Genomic DNA, 15621 nt, shown 5'->3' with positions numbered 1-15621 from the left:
CATGAGCCACACGACGGGTACTACATGTGGAGCAGGATCTCTTCTTACCCTTCCGGAGCACCTTAGATCACCCCCAGTTTTTAGTGGGGTTCATGTTGCTCAGTCTTTAGTTTTCTATGTTGTCTTTTATGTACTGTTGTTTGTCTGTTGGTCCTTTTCTTGCCATGGCGTTGTCAGTTTATTTTCTACTTATGAGTTTGAATGTCCTATTGAATCTTTCGCCTCTCTTTTTTCTGCTGTTGAAGCAAAACATCCGAAACGAATTTTTGTATCCACGAGAGAATTTAAATAAAATGTTTTAAGTAATTTTAGGTAATGAAATCCGTGACTTAATAACTTACAAGTTATACATTTCTCCCATTTTTTTTTTTTAAATCTTAAAAGTCACTACACTGAGAGACTCATATGAACCCTTTTCCCCATAATCTGTTATTTTTTTGTTTTCTTTTAATTTCAATTATTTTCTCGTTCTGTGTTATAATAAAATAAATATACTAGAAATAACATATATTTACTATTTACTATCAATTACTAGTTTACTATCCAAAGCAGTCATCGACGGATATAACAGATTTGGGGAAAAAGGGGTAAGGCTAAAAAATTGTCCTGTCCCCAAGTACCTATGCTGACAAGACTACAGCGAATGAGTTTGGGAAATATACACAACCTAAGAATAGACCAAAAGAACATCCATGTCAAATAAAAGAACAGAGTTCCAATGTCCCCCGTGTTGCACATATTTTATCTATCCAGGGGCAATAACTAAAAAAAAAACCACTTTTTTTGTTGTTCTTTAAAACAATGTATAAATAAATAGTGTGTGGGTGGGACAAAAAAAGTCTTTTTTATTGTATACTAAATATTTCAAAAAGACCTTCAAGGGCATTACTTATAGTAAACTATAAGTTTTATAAAAAAAATTTACCCGTGAGAACGCTTACAAGGCCATTTTCCATAGATTTGATATTTTCAAGAGTCATAACTCTTTTTAAAAAAGTCGATTGTCCACTATTATAGAACTTATCTGAGATATTGCTGATATTGACCTATAGAATAAGTTTTATAAAAATCTGCCAAGAATTGAACCCGTGAGAGCGCTAACAAGGCCATTTTCCATAAATTTAATACTTCCAAGGGTCATAACTATTTTAAAAAAGTCGATCGGACACCATTATAGAACTTGTCCGAGTATTGCTGATATTAACCTATAGTATAAGTTTTATAAAAATCTGGCAAGAACTGTACCTGTGAGAGCGCTAACAAGACTACAGCGAATGAGTCTGGCATATAAGAAAGGCCAGAAATACATAGCAGCTAACTATAGGCCAATATCCCTAACATGTATTTGCTGCAAAATAATAGAACACATAGTCACCAGTAACATCATGAAACATGCAGAGGTAAATAACATACTATACCCATTACAACACGGCTTCAGAAGTAAAAGATCATGTGAAACACAACTCCTTGAATGTATCGATGACATTACAAAAAACCTGGAAAACGGAAAACAATCAGATCTGCTAATACTTGACTTTTCAAAAGCTTTTGATAAGGTGTCCCACAGCTTACTCCTCCATAAATTACACCATTATGGCATCCGAAGTAAAACAAACAAATGAATAAAGGAATTTCTCACCAATAGAACCCAGGTAGTAGTTGTTGAAGGCGAAACATCTGACAAAGTAAAAGTAGAATCCGGAGTACCGCAAGGATCAGTATTAGGACCCAGTCTTTTTCTGTTCTACATCAACGACCTACCAGAAGGCTTACACTCCACAGTGAGACTGTTTGCGGACGATACTGTGGTCTATTTGACAATTTCATCAGACAGCGACTGCCATAAACTCCAAGAAGACCTGGACAAACTGGCAAAATGGGAAGAACTCTGGAAAATGGAGTTCCATCCTGAAAAATGTAGTGTCCTCACTGTTACAAAAAAGAAAAAGCCAACCAAATGGGACTATAAACTCCACGGCCATACTCTGGTGCATGAAACATCAACTAAATACCTAGGCTGCACCATCGCAAATGATCTAGATTGGGGAGAACATATAAACAACATCACAGGAAAAGCCAGCCGAAGCCTTGGTTTCCTACATCGAAACCTCCACATTAGCTCAAAATCCATCAAAGAGCATGCCTATAAAATATTAGTAAGACCGCAAATGGAATACGCCACGACAGTATGGGACCCGTACCAGCAAAACCACATAGATAAAATTGAAAAGGTACAAAGAAGAGCTGCACGATATGTAACCAGCAGACATAGAAATAGATCAAGTGTCAGCAACATGATAAATGAATTAGGATGGAAAAGCTTACAAACAAGACGAAAAGAAGCACGACTCATCATGTGTTACAAAATAACAAACGACCTTGTAGCCATAGACAAGAATAAATATCTACAAAAACCAACAAGAAGCTCAAACCGGACAGGACAACATACTTACCTATTACAGCCAGCCACCAAAGACTGTAGGAAATGGTCCTTCTTCATAAACACCGTCAAGGATTGGAACAAACTGCCACCAGATACCGCCACAGCAAAGTCTCTTGAGATATTTAAGTCTCAAGTCACCAAAACCACAAACTAAATCAACAGAACAATTTGTTTTTATCCTGTTTTTAACCTGTTTTTAATCATGCGCAACTTGCCAGAATATTCATCATGTTGAATGTGGGCAGTATATGGAAGAAGAAGAAGAAGAAGAAAGACCAGATGAACAGACACACGGACGGACGCCTGGTATGTCCATGTTCCTCACAACTCTTTATGCGCGCGACCAAGGGGAAATAGAATTTATCGCTGTTTATTTAACATTTATTTAGTCAGAATCCAATGGTAAATTTTTGCAGTATAGTTACAAAAATTATTGATTATTTAAAGCAAAATTATCAAGGTATGGGGAAGTGTTATTAATTTGTTCAATGAAATGGAGTTTATTTCTAACTTAAATGAATTTGGCCATAAACTGTCACTTATAACAGTGCAGGAACAAGAGTGCTATTAAAAAAGGTGCAATTGGTGTCTCAAATAATACCTAAAACCTGTTGATACTCTATTGCTGAAATGTACGTATATATTGCCTAAGTAGGACAATTTACAGCTTTAATCATCTCATCACATTTCAAGTAAGAATATTGTAACATTTTTTTATTTCTTTTTAGAGAAAAAGGCTTTGTACGATTAGCAGCAAATACATTTGCAATCAGATTTTTCAAAGGACTGTTCTTAAATTAAATATGAAAACTTTTGTGTGGTAGTGTAGTGTACAGAGTTGATAAGTCATAACTGTCATCCAAATAGAAAGGACCATCAAAAAGCATGTAAATGATCTAAAACATTGAAAGAGTATTTTACACTTAAACAAGAGGCTCTAAAGAGCCTGTGTCGCTCACCCACATCTATGTGCATCTACAACAATGGACACTCTCCAACATTGAAGACTAGAATATTATTCATGACTAAAATCACTTTGATGTTGAACTTGTACTGCTGATCAGAATTTCTGTTTACAGTTTCTCTCCATCTTCTATAGTTTTTGCCCAAAACACAAAAAGAGTAAAAATCGTCATTGAGGGTGTTAACTCCTACTTATAAGAAGACACTTGACAAATTCACCTATATGTATGCTGAACTATTTGCAGATCTTGTCTTGCTGATTATTTTTGCTTTTTAAGTTTCTGTTAATCTATTATAGTTTTAAAATTATAGGGAAAGATGCAAACATTTGGTAAAAATTGTCATTTAAGGGCACTAACTCATATAAAGAGTTGACTAACAATTTCAGCAATATCAACTTATTTGTAGATCTTGCATTTTAGATAATTTTTGTCCTCTAAGATTCTCTCTTTCTATTATAGTTTCAAAATAATAGACAAAAACCCCAAAAATCAAAAAATCGTCTTTTTTAAGAGCAATAACTCCTTTAAAGAATCAACTTACAATTTCCCCTATTTAACTTATTTGTAGAACTTGTCTTACTGATAATTTTTGCTTTTAAAGTTTCTGTTAATCTATTACAGTTTTCAAGATAATAGGCTAAATAAAACACATAAAAAATCTAAAAAATCCTCACCAAAGAGAAATTACTTCAATAAGGGGCCAACTGAGAATTTCCAAAAAAGTCGTCTGCAAGTTTTGATGAAATTAGACAGTAGGTAGATCTCAACAGTCTGAACATTTTGCCAGTCAGATTTTTTCTATCTATAGTGGTTTTAAAGATAATAAAAAAAATTTCTTTTTACAACAATGTTCTATTTTTAACCGATAGCCATGTTGGTTGGCAGGAGGGGTCATCAGACTCATTTTTAAAACTTGATACCCCAACGATGACTGTAAACTATGTTTGGTTGAATTTGGCCCTGTAGTTTCAGAGGAGATAATCTTTGTAAAATTTAACGGACGGCAACGGATGTCAGGTAATTTATACATGACTTTTATACTAATGTATGTCATGTATATGTTTGCATTGTTGTTTTTTAACGAATTTTTGTTTATGCTTTTCTATGATGAGAGCCTCAAGGCAGATAAGTTATATAGCTAACTGTGTAACCCTCTTGAAATAAAGTATTGTTGTTGTTGTTGGTGATGACAAAAGCTAAACCTGGCCCTTTATGCCAGGTGAGTTCAAAAATAATTTATTCCATTATTTATAAAAGCTTTCTTTTTTTACAAAAATTAATAAGTTCTGTAATTGTAGTAAAGGAATAAGTTAAGAGGCAATAAACACCTACTTTAAACCAAGATCAAATGATATTTGAATGGGTTTTATTTTTTTAGTTTAGGTAACCAGTACATAAAAGGGACCTTAAGCTGAGATGTGATAATAGTGATGGTTTACTATTCGACTTTCTGCATTAAATGAGGTCATTATGAAGAAGATTGTAGTTGGTTTATTTCTGTCATTTCTGTTTTTCATGCTGTTTTTCATGAATTGAATTGTTATAAGTTATGCCGTTAGTTTTTTTGTTTGAATCATTTTCTATGTTGGGGCCTTTTAAAGCTGACTATGAGGTATGGGTTTTTCTCATTTTTGTAGGCAGTACAGTGTCCTGTACCATTAATTGCTTATATCCAAGTGATGGTTGCATTAAGGGCTGGCCACTCTCCGTTTTTTTAGCAGGTCCGTGTTATATTGGAATGAGAACATAAATTTATTTACAAAGCAAAAGAAGACTGTTACATTACCAGTAGAATATATGGTCATCAAAAAATATACATAATGACATATAGTATAAATTTTTCAATTTACATTTTTACTCCTGTTTCCTAGTTAGGCTTGTTATGCACCTCTATTTATATTATCACTTCCTTTTCAATTTTGTGGAGTCAAAACTGCATACATGTATATAAAAGAATTTTAATTTTAACATTTATAATCGTTACAATAAGATTCAATAAAACATGTTTTGATATAATATTCAATATGGCATCCATCTTGGTTTTCACAAGGTCATTTGTTATCTTTTCAATTTTGACATCAATATTTCATTCTTCCGACATTCCTACAAAATAAAACAAAAATATAAAATAATCTGAAACATTTTATTTCAAATAGGTTATAAAATCTGATTTTCAGGTCTTATACATATTAAGGACTTTTCAAAACAATTTAAAATAAATGTGGCATGTGTCCATGGGACACAGATGATACCCCCACTTGCATATCATATAAAGATATAAAGGGACATAACTGAAGAAGGGTATAAGTGACACTACCCAAATTTGTACTTGATCTGAGTTTTGTGGTAATAAGCATTGTGTATAAGTTTCATAACATTTGGTTGAGGCAAACTAAAGTAAGAGGAAACGAAAAAATTCAGCAATTTTTATGATTATAAAGGGGCATAACTCAAGAATGGTAAAAGTGACACCAACCAATTTCAAACTTGATCTGTATTAAGTGGTAATAAGCATTGTGTAAAAGTTTCATAACATTTGGTTGAGGCAAACTAAAGTTAGAGAACAGAAAAGACAAATTCAGCAATTTTTATGTTTATAAAGGGGCATAACTCAAGAACGGTATAAGTAACGCCAACCAATTTCGAACTTGATCTGTATTATGTGGTAATAAGCATTGTGTATAAGTTTAATAACAGTTGTTGGTTGAGGCAAACTAAAGTTAGAGAACGGAAACCAACTTTGAGATGTAAAGTCGTACGGACCGATGTACGTACATACAGATGGACAAGGGTAAAACTTAATGCCCCCTCCGCTAAGGCGGGGGCATAAAAATTAATATTGTGTACATGTATGTTTAGATTATAATTAAAATATGCTTTGCTTCATGGTATGATAATGTGATCCAATATTTTCTTAAACTGGAACCAACATCAATTATTTTAAGGTCCTTTTTGGTCATATAGCTCTTCAACTGTTTCTGTTCTTATACATCCTTGGCTTTCAAATATTCAGCTTCAGCGTTCCAGATGAAGGTAAATCCAGAAAAACACTTTGGACACCAGAAATTTATAAAGTGTTGTTTTCATTCTTTTTCCAGAAATTTTCAAAACTTATTTCTCTTATAATAAAAAGCCATAGTTAAATTTAATTTTCCAAACTTTGACATATAATGTTTGAGTATAACTGTAGCTGCTCTGTTCTACCCCTGAATTTAAGGGAAAATGCAAGTTAAAGTTTTTCACAGATTTTGATTGACACTTCTTGCACTGTATATACGGAACAGTTGATTTGTATAACTTTTTTAAAACATTACAAGACCTTGCAGTTTTTTTTTGTTAGGTATTATTGTATTTGGTTCAAACACTTGATTTATCTGAAATTTGTCTCACTTGTGTTAAAGATAACTAAAGATGACAGAACTTTTCTATTGGAATAATACTTAAAACAAAGTACAATAAATCGTACATTATAGTTAATACTAACCTCTTTAAATTCTTTGACTGTTTTAAAGTAAAGTCTTTGCTTTTCTATCAGGTCAAGATGTTGATCATTTAACCTGTCACGCTTCATCTTTTCTTCCTGCTTTCGTTTTTCAACCTTTATAAAAATTACTCAATAATTAATGTAGCACAAAAGATGATTTGTTGCCTTGTAAACAAATGATAGTTTGTTGCTTTGTACACAATTCAAGCCATTGGTTTAATTTGTTTTACCATTTGTAATGTCAGCAATGTCAAAGCCTTTTATAGCTTACTACGCCATATGAGTTTTGCTTTTTGTTAAATGCTGTAAGGTGACCTATATTTGATCACTTTTACATTGTTTGGTCTCTCTTGGGTAGTTGTCTCATTGGCATTAATACCACATCTCTTCATTTTATATTGAAATTTATTTTGCACAAAATCCTTATTTCTTAATCATCTGATTTTTCCATTTTGAAGGAACATGATTCAATTTCAACCAAATGTTTGTGTAAAGTCATTAACTCAATTCACAATTTCAAAATACAAAAAAAAAGAGATACAAATAGGGTTGTAGTGAGATTGACATACCATTAATGATTCTCAATTCTGACATCATCAAGTATTTAGATGATGCAAAGAGAAAAGATGTTTTCGTTTGTTGCTGTATATCTTATTTATTATATGTTTTGTACATAAATCAGGCCGTTAGTTTTTACGTGTGAATTATTTCACCATGTAGTATGGGTTTTGCTCATTTTTAAGGTCATAGAGTGAACTATAGTTGCTAACCTTCTACCTCATCTGGTCTCTGGTGGAGGGATGTCTCATTGACAATCATACCACATCTTCTTATTTTTATATATACATCAAAAAGCTTTTTGTTTGAGATATTTTTCATCAATCTTGTTGGTTATACTAACTTTAGCTTTATTTTGTTTAATGCCCTCAACTATTTGTTCAAACTGTTTCAGAAACTGCTCCTTTGTTCCTTGTGATCCCATAGCTCTAGAATAGAAAGTATATTGAGGAAAAATTACATGTGAAACGGTCAATATCTAATTTTTTTTTAATCTACCAGATGCTTAAGAAATTTGTTCATTTGCATATGTATATGTTTAAATATGAGGAACTAAATAAATTTCTAGAAGCAGATTCTTAAAAGGTGATATTATAAGGTTTAGTAAATAGTTAAATATAAATTATCAAAATTTATTTTATTCACAAAAAATTGGAACTGGATCTTGAACCTGAAGAATCCTGTACTGTGTCCATGGTAACTGTGTAAAGCACATGAATCATAACAGAAATTATAAAAAAAAACACAAATATGAAGAACCCTGATTTACCAAAAATTTATAAATGGTTCCAATGAACCCAGTGTGTCTATATTGTTCCTGGTGCTGTCATTGTAAAATAATAATGCTGACTGACAAAATGCTAAGACAATTTATCAGTAAATTAAGTAAAAGATGGAAGGTAAATTTTCCTCATGGTGCTATCTCCTGACAAAGGTGAAGCTTCTGTCAAAGTTTCATAAAATTCCACACAAGTTTGACAAAAATAATGTCTAACTCTTAAAATTGTTTAATTCCAGAATGTGTCTAAGTGCCAAATGCAAAAACAACTATGCCAATTTACAAGAAAAGCATGGAAGATTGAAATAAAATTATATTTAAAATTCAGCTCTGGATATGGTCTTTTGATAATAAATAAGATTCTATCAAAGTTTCTTAAAATTGAATGAAGGTTGTAAAAAGTTATTAATGTCTGAAAAACACAAAATGAACCTTAATATTGACAGAATGTAGCAGTGCCACTCACCTTTCAAAGTTTTGTCTCAGGCAAGACGAAGAATGTTTTAAAAAAGTTACAATGGTATAATCTCCTGAATCCTGTTACTGTATATGTTCAATCACTAAATTAAACAGACTGAATTTTGTTGGGCATTTAAAAGTTAGGTGTAAAAATATCTTCATCTGTTTTAAATGATAAAAGAAAAAATCAAATAAATTTATTTAGGATATTGGACTATTTTTACTTTACTAGAAAAAAATACTAGTCATGAAAAAACAATAAATAACAGGGTATTCAACATAACAGCTTAAAAAGTACAAGATGATTTATTTTGCCACACCATGACAGGGTATATTTTCCTTGGGCAAAGCAATTTTGTTATGTATTAGTATTTTTGAAAACTTACTGTGAAAAAGTATCATGGACAGAATTCAGCAAATTAACCTACAATAAAAAAAAATACAAATGAATTGTACACATCTAATATTCATAACTGTATATCTGACAATTTAATACAGACCATAAAATTATAAACTGAAAACAAAATATTCAGGTCTTGAATTTGAATTAAACTTATATCAATCTCAGAGCTGAGATTTTCACTTGTTGAATTGTAGAAGTTTGAGAAAAATAATTAAATTTAAATATAATAAAATATTAAGATGTTCAGTCTTTTATCCAAAAGTTTGAAGTCAGAAAACTTATTTAGTTGGTATACACAATAAATAAACTATAACCTGAAGTTTAAAAATTCAATATAAACTATTCTTTTTGTAACATTGGTCATCTTTAACAACAAAATACATGCAATAGCATGAATTATATATCATATCACAAGCAGCCTAAAATGCCTTGAAAGTGGTTTCACCAAAATATAAACTTATAAATGAGTGGTTCCTACCTCTTTGTGTAAGTATAACTTTGTGTCATCTAGTGTATTGTATAAAGTGTAAAACTGTTTAGTTTCTTTATGCGTAGAAGAAACTGTAATTAAAACAAAAAGTATTTATATCATAACACTCAATTATATCATAACACTCAATTCATATTAGTAGTGGTGAATCTAAAAGTTTCATTTTTTACAGAAATATACATGAACCTTAATTCATACATAGTGCAGTTAGCCACAAGTATTTGCCATTTATCTTAATAATAGAGACATTATAGATACGTCAAGACACAGATCCAGGATTTGATGTTAGGGAGGGGGCGCCCCTGAAAAATAGAAGGACCATATTTTGATTAAAAATTGGCTGTAATTTTACCTATAAATTATACCAACAAATTACATTATTTTTTCTCTTAAGGGGGGATGGGGTGAGAGGAGCACCAGGTGAACCCCCTGTCTAAATCCACACCTGACCTCAATGGTAAAATTGAGAATGGAAATGGGGAATGTGTCAAAGAGACAACAACCCGACCACAGAGCAGACAACAGCCGAAGGCCCCCAATGGGTCTTCAATGCAGCGAGAAACTCCCGCACCCGGAGGTGTCCTTCAGCTGGCCCCTAAACAAATATGTATACAAGTTCAGTGATAATGGACGTCATACTAAACTCCAAATTATACACAGGAAACTAAAATTAAAAATGATACAAGACTAACAAAGGCCAGAGGCTCCTGACTTGGGACAGGCGTAAAAATGCGGCGGGGTTAAACATGTTTTTTGAGATCTCAACCCTCCCCCTATACCTCTAGCCAATGTAGAAAAAACAAATGCACAACATTACGCACAGTAAAACTCAGTATAAGAGAAGTCCGAGTCCGATGTCAGAATAGGAAACAAAAGAAAATAAACAAAATGACAATAATACATAAATAACAACAGACTACTAGCAGTTACTGTCATGCCAGCTACAGACCTCAATTAAACTGATTGAAAGATTATGTCTTCATCATATGAATATCAGGCACAATCCCTCCTATTAGGGGTTTAGTATTATACCATCATAAAATATATGAGAAGAACATAACCCGTGTCATGCCAACAAATGGTTTTAGAATAAATGTGTTTAATTCCGATGCAAAGACCCTATAAGTGAATCAATATTAAAGCCAAAATATGCAATCTTTAATGACCTGACAACAGTATCGTAACTATATCCCTTCTTAACAAGTCTGTTTAAAGGTTTTGTTAGCTTTTGAGGTGAATACTGACATTTTTGTGCTTTGTAAAGAATATTACCATAAAAGATTGGATGTGAAATACCCGAACGTATAAGATGTCTGCATGTTGAGTTATATTTACGAATGATGTCCTTATACCGATGATAAAATTTAGTAAATGTTTTAACTAGTTTATGATATCGAAAAACCCTGGTGTAATAATTTTTCAGTAATACATAAATTTCTCTCGCTAAAATCTAATACGTTGTTACATACACGAGCAAATCGTACAAGTTGAGATATATAAACACCATAAGGTAGTTATTTTAGACATACAATGGAAAGCAATGTCAGTGCATAAATATCATTCATGAATCAAATTTTATGAAAAGAGTTATCCTCAATAAAAACTAAGGTAACTAAATCATGGTAAGTTCATGTCTCAAAGCGTTCTTAACCTTTGAAGATGATATATCTAGTGTTTGTAGTTTTAGACTTTTTAACTAACATTGGGTACGGTTAGACATTTTTCTCTACCTTTTCAATAATTAGTTTGATAATAGACATTAAACACAACCCACTTTCACCATTTCAGATTTTTCCAATAAATAAAAGAATTTCTTTATAGGACTGTTCATTTCATAGAGAATGTAACTTACTTTGGCTATATAATTCTATGAAACGTCTCTGATATTGACTTAACTCAGCCCTTGATGGAACCTCATCAATCTTTCGTTGCAGTACTGCAATCTCCCTTGTCTTTCTTGCCTTTAAAAAAAATATATAAATAATGGCTAAAATGTTATCAAGGATATTCGCTGGGTCATCCTTCACTCTCCAACATTAAAGTCAAAACATTGTTATATTACAAGACAAAAATTTGAGGTAAATATAGCATCCTCAGTCTACATCATAAATGCTAGGAGTCAATTTTTAAAAATATGTTAACAAATCTAAAAAGTACTTTGGTAGAAATAAAGAATCTAGGCTTTATTCTTATCTGATGAAGTGGAACAAGTACAATTTTTCATGAATTTCAAAGGCTTTTTTCAAAGACTGTTATTTCACCTAAATTGGTTAAATAGAATGAAATGTAAACTTAATTTGTATAAGTCATTATTATATATGCTAATGTACCAAAAAATCAAATCAATATTTGTTAGGTACCATGAAGAAAGTCTAAAACCAGTTGATTTCAGAAGGACAGATGGATGAGAATGGGAAATACTTCAGAGCATGCACTGGCCACTTATTGGAAGGGAGACTGTGCATAATGTAATCGGAATTAAAAGTAAATCCTTAAAAACTTTTAAATACTGTTTTTCCTACTAAGGTTAAACTTCCTCAGGAATGCTTTTAAAAATGTCAGAAAACCTAAAAAGATCAAACTAGATATCATTGAGATGGGAGCCATCTCTGTGGGCCCCGCTGTGAATAATGTGTGGTAAAAAAATGTGTATCTTTATCATTGGACATGGGGTTGTCAACTGAAACCGAAGTTTATGACCTTGACCTTTGACCTAGGAAGTTGTACATAAATTATGACACACCCTCTGGTGTTGGTTTATATACATGTCAAGCATAAACATTGAAATCATAACGGTTCTCAAGATATAGAGCGGACACGATCTTTACCATAGGACATGGGGTTGTCAACTAAAACCAAAGTTTTTGACCTTGACCTTTGACCTAGGAAGTTGTACATACATTATGACACACCCTCTGGTGTTGGTTTATATATATGTCAAGTATAAACTTTGAAATCATATGGTTCTCAAGATATAGAGCGGACACGATCATTACCATAGGACATGGGGTTGTCAACTAAAACCAAAGTTTTTGACCTTGACCTTTAACCTAGGAAGTTGTACATACATTATGACACACCCTCTGGTGTTGGTTAATATACATGTCAAGTATAAACTTTGAAATCATAACGGTTCTCTAGATATAGAGCGGACACGATCTTTACCATAGGACATGGGGTTAACAACTAAAACCAAAGTTTTTGACCTTGACCTTTGACCTAGGAAGTTGTACATACATTATGACACACCCTCTGGTGTTGGTTAATATACATGTCAAGTATAAACTTTGAAATCATAATGGTTCTCTAGATATAGAGCGGACACAATTTGTTAAGGACGGACGGACAGACAGACGGACGGACGGACAGAATGATCACTATAGGGCATCCGCCATTTGGCGGGGCCCTAATTATTATGTGAGCAATAAATAAATAAGGCCTAAAGAGAATGTCAGACCCGATCAAGGCCAACTTTTTTTCACTTAACATGTTTGATGTTTGAAATAAATGATTATCAAAATGTTTAAAAGTTGCTACAACAAATATTTAGTCCTGCCACATAGTATTGTGCCTCTTCCATGTCAGAAAACTTTTGCCAGCATTTGTCTGTAATCATATCTTAATGTATTTGTACTTTGGAAAATATACAAACTGCACAAAAAAATAATGAAATTTAGAGGTAAATTTATGTTCTGCAGAACCAATTACATTCAAATTTTGAATTTGGTTCCTTCCCAGGAAGAAGAAGAATTTATAGTATTTAACAATTGACAAGTGTATAAACAGTATGTCAAACTGCCGATGTCTGTAGGTTTATAGGCCTTCATGGCTTATAATATCTAATTTTCTTGAATTACTTTACATTACTTAAAACAAAACATACTTACCAGCAACAGCCTTATTTTGTGTAGTTTCTCTCTATCAGCTTCATACTGTTTATCTATAAGTGACACTCTCTCCTGGAATACATTTACTTTTTTTCAATAATATGACAATAAAGATAACAACACCTGTAAAATACCCAAAAGTACTAGTTCATTCTGTTTTACATGATTCGCCACAAAGTATGGCATCTTCAGGACAAGTACAGGCATGCAAATAATACAGTCAATGTAAAATCTGTGGTTATGCCATTCGTAGGAAATCTTGTTACAATCAAGGTAAAAGTATAAGGTAACTTTCCATAATTTCAGTTTTTTTTCATTAAGGAAAGTTACCTTATACTTTTACCTTTTAAATATATTTACTAGCTACATACTAATACAAAGATAGAGAAAATACCAAGGGACTGTAATATAAACTGTTAACACAGAGAAATGTCTCGCCTATTTGTTATTTTGATAATGCAAATGTTGAAATTAAAATTACAATACTTTAACATGTAAGTTATGCAAATATTCAAAGTCAATGAACCATGACTGAATGTACAGGGCTAAACAGTCTCCATGGAAATGAGATGTGCCAATGCTAATACAACTAAAAACCAAATACCATTGACTTTTCATAAGTCGTTCCCTTTAAACAAACCTAAACACAAACATTAAATTGTAAACTATGTAAAAGTCTTAAAGTCAATGAACCATAATTAGGGGGTGGGGTAATATAATCTCCATGGAAATGAAACTTGCAAATGGGCCAATACATTTGTATACCGAATATCATTGACTTAACATTAGTGGTTCATCTTAAACTGACCTAATCACAAACTAATACATGTGAACTAAGCAAAAGTTTCAAAGTCAATAGACCATGACTGAGAAGTAAGGACCAAATATTCTCCATGGAAATAAGATGTGCTAAGGCTTCTACAACTGCATACCAATTATAATTGACCTACCACTAACGGTTCCCCTTAAACTGACCTAATCACAAACTTATACATGTAAACTAAGCAAAAGTTTTAAAGCCAATAGAACATGACTGAGGGGGCAGGGGCCAAATAATCTCCATGGAAATGAGATATGCCAATGCTTATACAACTGCATACCAAATATCATTGACCTACCACTAGTGGTTCCCCATAAATTGACCTAATCACAAACTAATACATGTAAACTAAGCAAAGTTTCAAAGTCAATAGACCTTGACTGAGGGGGTGGGGCCAAATAATATCCATGGTAATGAGATGTGCCAATGCTAATACAACTGCATACCAAATAGCATTGACCTACCACTAGTGGTTCCCCATAAACTGACCTAATCACAACTAATACATGTAAACTAAGCAAAGTTTCAAAGTCAATAGACCTTGACTGAGGGGGTGGGGCCAAATAATCTCCATGGTAATGAGATGTGCCAATGCTAATACAACTGCATACCAAATATCATTGACCTACCACTAGTGGTTCACCATGAACTAGACCTAATCACAAACTAATACATTGTTGACACCGCCGCCGACGCCGGAAACAGCATACCTATGTCTGGCTTTTTGACCCTTTCAAGGCGAGACAAAAACAAGGAGCAAAAAGACAAACAACAGTCCACAAACACTTCACTGAATTCTAAAGAATGTGACAGTGTAATAGGAACCCACCCAAAATCAAAAAGTTAAGGACTTCCTGCTCAGCTAGAGGCACTCATTCTGTTACTCATCTAAAAACACAATTCAATCGATAAGTCTCATCCAGAGATGTCATAACATGGAAAATAATAATAATTTATTTTCTCTAATAATTTTGACAATATCAAAAAGTTGTGAGAAAAGCTCTTTGCTTTGATGGTGGATCATCTCACTAGACAATTTCTGCCTCAACATTGTGTTTAAGGGGGTACAGAACACATAAGGGAGTTAACTCTTCATAAATCAGCTGAACGTTTTAATCACATACTATTAGTAAACAGGAATCAAATTGTGTTGTTCAAATTTTTTGAAATTTTTATATTTTTGTCAACAGGTCAAAATAATTATTTTGTCAAATTTTATGAAAATTAAAAGTTTCAAATCTATTTTGGTCAAAGTGTTGGGTATCCCCTTAAAGTTTTACTTTCAGATTCAAAATGTTCATAGCCAATACATATTTTATTTCGAAGATCTGTAA

General features: G+C 32.6%; 1 protein-coding gene across 2 annotated transcripts in view; it reads right to left on the bottom strand.

The window, feature by feature from the left end:
• Positions 1–5350: 5350 nt before the first annotated feature.
• Positions 5351–15621, bottom strand: part of LOC127728064 (coiled-coil domain-containing protein 93-like) — a 36949-nt gene continuing 26678 nt past the window's right edge. For both annotated transcript variants that reach the window (XM_052235254.1, XM_052235255.1), the window contains 7 exons: positions 13468–13539; positions 11433–11541; positions 9569–9651; positions 9074–9111; positions 7794–7878; positions 6893–7006; positions 5351–5511 (listed from right to left, as the gene is read on the bottom strand). In XM_052235254.1, coding sequence (XP_052091214.1) covers positions 5467–5511; positions 6893–7006; positions 7794–7878; positions 9074–9111; positions 9569–9651; positions 11433–11541; positions 13468–13539 — 546 coding nt within the window. In that variant the 3' untranslated portion in view covers positions 5351–5466. The remainder of the gene's footprint in view (positions 5512–6892; positions 7007–7793; positions 7879–9073; positions 9112–9568; positions 9652–11432; positions 11542–13467; positions 13540–15621) is intronic.

This window comes from Mytilus californianus, unplaced genomic scaffold, assembly GCF_021869535.1.
Source record: "Mytilus californianus isolate M0D057914Y unplaced genomic scaffold, xbMytCali1.0.p SCAF_2, whole genome shotgun sequence".
NCBI lineage: Eukaryota > Metazoa > Mollusca > Bivalvia > Mytilida > Mytilidae > Mytilus > Mytilus californianus.
Note: the sequence above shows the minus strand (reverse complement) of the source record. Positions and strands in the feature narration are given on the sequence as shown.